The sequence below is a fragment of the Entamoeba invadens genome (genome assembly GCF_000330505.1).
Source record: "Entamoeba invadens IP1 unplaced genomic scaffold scaff_1105074725955, whole genome shotgun sequence".
NCBI classification, from domain to species: Eukaryota; Evosea; order Mastigamoebida; family Endamoebidae; genus Entamoeba; species Entamoeba invadens.
Window position 1 is genome coordinate 136368 of NW_004191857.1, and position 4513 is coordinate 140880.

Consider the following 4513-nt stretch of genomic DNA (forward strand, 5'->3'; position numbering starts at 1 on the left):
AGCTTAGAAAATATGGCAGAGCACCAGAAAATTAATGTGTTACACCATCGTGTGTATGGAGTGGGAACTGGGCTAACTTATCTTACAAAAAAACAAAACAAAAAAAACAGAAATGGGAAGAAAAAACAAAAGAATCACAAGGATATAATTGATTCCATATGAGTGTTATTATATTTTATCATTTATATATTATAAATATATTATAAATAATAATTTTTAGAAAAATATTAAAAAAATATATTATAATTGTTTTTATATTTCTTTGTTCCTAAAAACAAAGATTATTTTCTAAGGACAAAACAAATTATATTTGTTTGTCTTTTATAAAAAACTACTGATTATTAATACCAATCAATACTTCAAAGCAACAAACTCCGCCATCATTAATGAAGAAAATAATCTCTTTTTGTGGTATCGAACTTTTTTCAATAAACTGAGATGTGTTACCATTGATATTTTTATTCCAATTTACGAACAGACAACTCAATATACGCTTCTGTTTATGGTTATTATGTTACTATCCTCAAAATTCGTTTCAAATCATAACAATAAATTTTAGTCAGAGAGCAGTAGACATAGTAAATAATTCTTTGAAACAAATTTAATGAAACGAAATATTTAAATCACAAGTCTTTGTGGTACTTCTATCGTTGTTTACAAATCACTACGTCGCTATTTTCAACTTCTTGTATTTCTTGTAATTTTCGGTTTATACCCACTTAATTGGATAACACTCTTCAAGTGTATTGTGGATAATTCTTACTGATTTTATTTCCCTTTTATTGACATCTTTATTGGTACCTAATGGTTCTTAATAGTTCGATTAATCATCAATTAAAAATTGATGAATAAAATCAATGAAAATTTGAACAACCCAGTCTTTTTACTACTTTTTCATGATAATCACTTTGGATTTGAAAACACTCAAATCATCAATGATAATATTCATTATGTTTAGTATTGTATTGTTTGTGAAAACACTCCAAATTCATCATTTTGGAGTGTTTTCAGTTGACTACGTTTTATTTCCACTGCAGCTGCAAATGATACTTTTTTATGATGTGTGAATGCAGATCGAACACGTAAAAATTTGTGGAGATAAATACGAAATTCTACATACAAATATCCAAGAAAAGTGTTTTCGTACAAGTTTTTTAAAGTCGATTTTAACGTGGCCATTTTAATAACTTTGATATCACCAGCAATGTACTCAACGAGGATAACTGCTTTCAATTGTTTCAAAAGTGTTCATAAAATTTTTATAGAGTAGTTAAAAATAGTCTGGCTCATTAGCAAATATTGTAAAATATATTATATATTGTTATATGTTGAAAATAATGTATTCTTTCAAAAACATTGATTAAAAATAAAATACAAACAATAAAAAAAAACTTTAGGTTATTTTTTTTAATTCACGCCAATAAATTGACATTTTAAATTAGTAATGATATTTTTGTTGTTGTGCTTGTGTCAATACAATACACAGTCAATAACAACAACTTGATGTTTGTTTTTTTTTAATTAAAATGATGATTTGGCAAATAAAAAGAATGTAAACTCCGGACACAAAGTCCGACGTATTGGACTTTCGGATTTGTTTTTCTGCTATTTTTTAAAATTTTTATTGAAATAATTAATGAATTATGTCAAGAAAAACGGGAAATGAGCTAAATGTTATGAGCATTTATAATTCTTATATTATTTTTGATGTGTTTTTTCTTCAATTATTTATTTGTTCATCCCACAAAAACGTTCATTAAAACATTCATTGTTTTCACAAATTATAAATAAAGTAACTACTTTGTTTTGATAAGTAAAAATAGTTTTTTAGCATTAACAAAAATATGAATTTTTGATTATAATTGTTGTTAACAAAACAATAATTATAATACATTTTATTATAATAACAATAATTGATAAAAGTGTTCCATTTACAAATGTCATTATTGTTATATATTTCTGTCATGAAACAATAATGTAATTTGCTTTGTTTTTTCATATTATTATTAAACAAATTCTATTATAAATTAATAATGAAATGATTAAGTATTATAAAAGTCAAATAAAAACAAGTAATAATTGTTAATTTTTATTATAATATAAAAAAGTATTTTTATTCCAATTAATATTTCGAATCACCTATATTTCATCTATAAAAACAAAATTAATCAATTATTATATATTTACATTTTTATAATTAATATTTTACTATTTTCAACATAACGAAAATAAAAATTTTTTGTTACTTGTGGTGTTTTAATTAATTTCATGTGTTTCCATATAAAATTTTGATACACTTTTTAATTTAATTTAATAATAGAATTATAATTAAGTCGTGTTTTTCGTTGTTATCTCAAAAATCAACGAATTGAAAAAAAATAATTTTATTTTCATTTTTCAAATGTTATAATATTGATTAAATTTGCGATTTTTGTATAAAATTTGGGTATGAAATTAATTTTTCGTGTTTTATAAACCAAAATATTTCATGATTTTGAAATAAGGAAATTGTAGTGTAAGTAGAAAAATAAAAATCAAAAAATAAGACGCAAAAAATCGAAATAAAGGAAAATAATGATAAGTAAAACAGGTATAAATTTCGACAAAATATATTAATATCCCGAAAAACAAAAGAAAAAAATACTGTTTTAACGTGTCGGACTTTATGGCCCAAGTTTATAACCAAAAGTTATCAAACAAATTATATAGTCAATCACATAGTGATACAACACAATGCAAATATCAAAAACTTATATGTAGCTATTTGATGCAATGAATTTATTACAACATATTTGATTTGAAAATGATGTCAAATAACCAACAAATTGCAGCGAATGTTCAAAAAAGGCTTATCATTTATTCCATCCACTTGTGAATTAGTGAAACGTTTTGTATGTAAAAGACAAAGATTAAAACAACTAAGGACAATTCCAAATATAACTTATATATATTAAGTGTTCAAAATCGGGATTAAATCCCAAATATATCATTTTAATATCTTTATTGAATTTTTGTTTAGCTTGATAATTATATGAAATTTTTATAACAATGAAAATAGAAATATATGATAATGGTTGTTTATAATAAAATATGAATTATTTTGTCGAGCCAGACATTTTCCAATTAACTCTATTACATCTCATATTTGTCAAATATTGAAGACTTTAATAATTTAAACAATTATCATTGTTGGACAAATTGATGATTTATATTAATAAACCGTTGTTCAAAAAAATAAAATTAAATTTTGTTGGTCGTTATACAAAAATTTCTACATAAAAAATGTTATTTTTAAGTTATTCATAATTACAGTCAATAATGTACTTTATAAAAAAATATAGCCGTGTTGCTTCGGCCAAAGACCTCTAGCCCGACGGGCAGATCAAAGGCGTCAAGAGGACAGGGCTTTCTTTACTTCAACGAGCATCAGTCTTATTCAAACGAGCTCAGCCAAATGAATCTTCTTGCATTTGGTTTCTGGTGACGAATTTAGTTGGTCACACTCGATCACTTGCTTATCATTTATTAATTTTTTTATTAATTATAATACGATTTCCATTTTTTTCAATTATGGGGTTGTAATTATTAATAAAAAATAAAATAGTATAACCTATTAAAATTTAATACTATTTATAATATACAATTTATATTAATATTTTAATCAAAAAAATATTTTACATAATATATTGGGTTTTTTGTAAAAGAGTTTATTCAATTGATTTTTGCTTAAAATCATTGAAAATTTGTCAAATTATGTTTGTATCATTATTTCTTTAAGTCACCCGTTTTTGTTATGATAAATTGACGTCTTTTTATTGTTGAAATTGTATTGTTTACAATTAAATAAATTTTTTCAAATATAAGTGCTTTCAAGCTGTATGTGACAAAAATAATCGTATGTGTATTTCTTCACACTGACATTTTTTAATTTTTCAATATACAATTTTCAAATAAATTAATTTTGCAAATATTTTATTATCATTAAAGTAAATTGATACCAAAATGCTCACTTTTACAATATTTTAATAAATCCAAAACAAATCAATTCAATGAGTATTCTCGTTAATAAATGATCATTATTGAATAACAAAATTCATTTATCTGTAAAAGTTATTTAGTAGACTTTAAAAAAGAACTTTTATAATTTCAAATGTTATTCAAATTGTTGTTTTGTTTATTGAATTTTTGATAACAAAAAACAAAAAATGACTCATTGACAACACTCCATTTTATTTGTGTTTTAAACAGTAATTATAACAATACGTTATATTATTTTCTGAACACCTTTGTATAAGTTGGAAAACACAAACTTGTGACGATCACAAGTTTCTTTGGCAATTCGATTTCCATCAAATTGTCGCATTGTGTAAAACATGTTTTTCCCATTGTAGTTAAGCTTTCTGGGAGTTCCACTTTACTCAATTTGATGCACCCCGAAAAGCAACTCTCTCCAATTTGGACGACTTTCTTTGGAATTTTGACTTCTTTCAAACGGACGCAAAAATAAAAGCAG

At 23.8% G+C, this 4513-nt stretch overlaps 1 protein-coding gene across 1 annotated transcript; it reads right to left on the bottom strand.

Annotated features, from left to right (window-relative positions):
• Positions 1–4269: 4269 nt before the first annotated feature.
• Positions 4270–4467, bottom strand: EIN_112500 (leucine rich repeat containing protein BspA family protein; the record flags this gene model as incomplete). The annotated part of the gene is made up of 1 exon (XM_004185544.1): positions 4270–4467. A coding segment is annotated over one exon (198 nt), but the record flags the coding sequence as incomplete, so codon positions are not given.
• Positions 4468–4513: the final 46 nt, after the last annotated feature.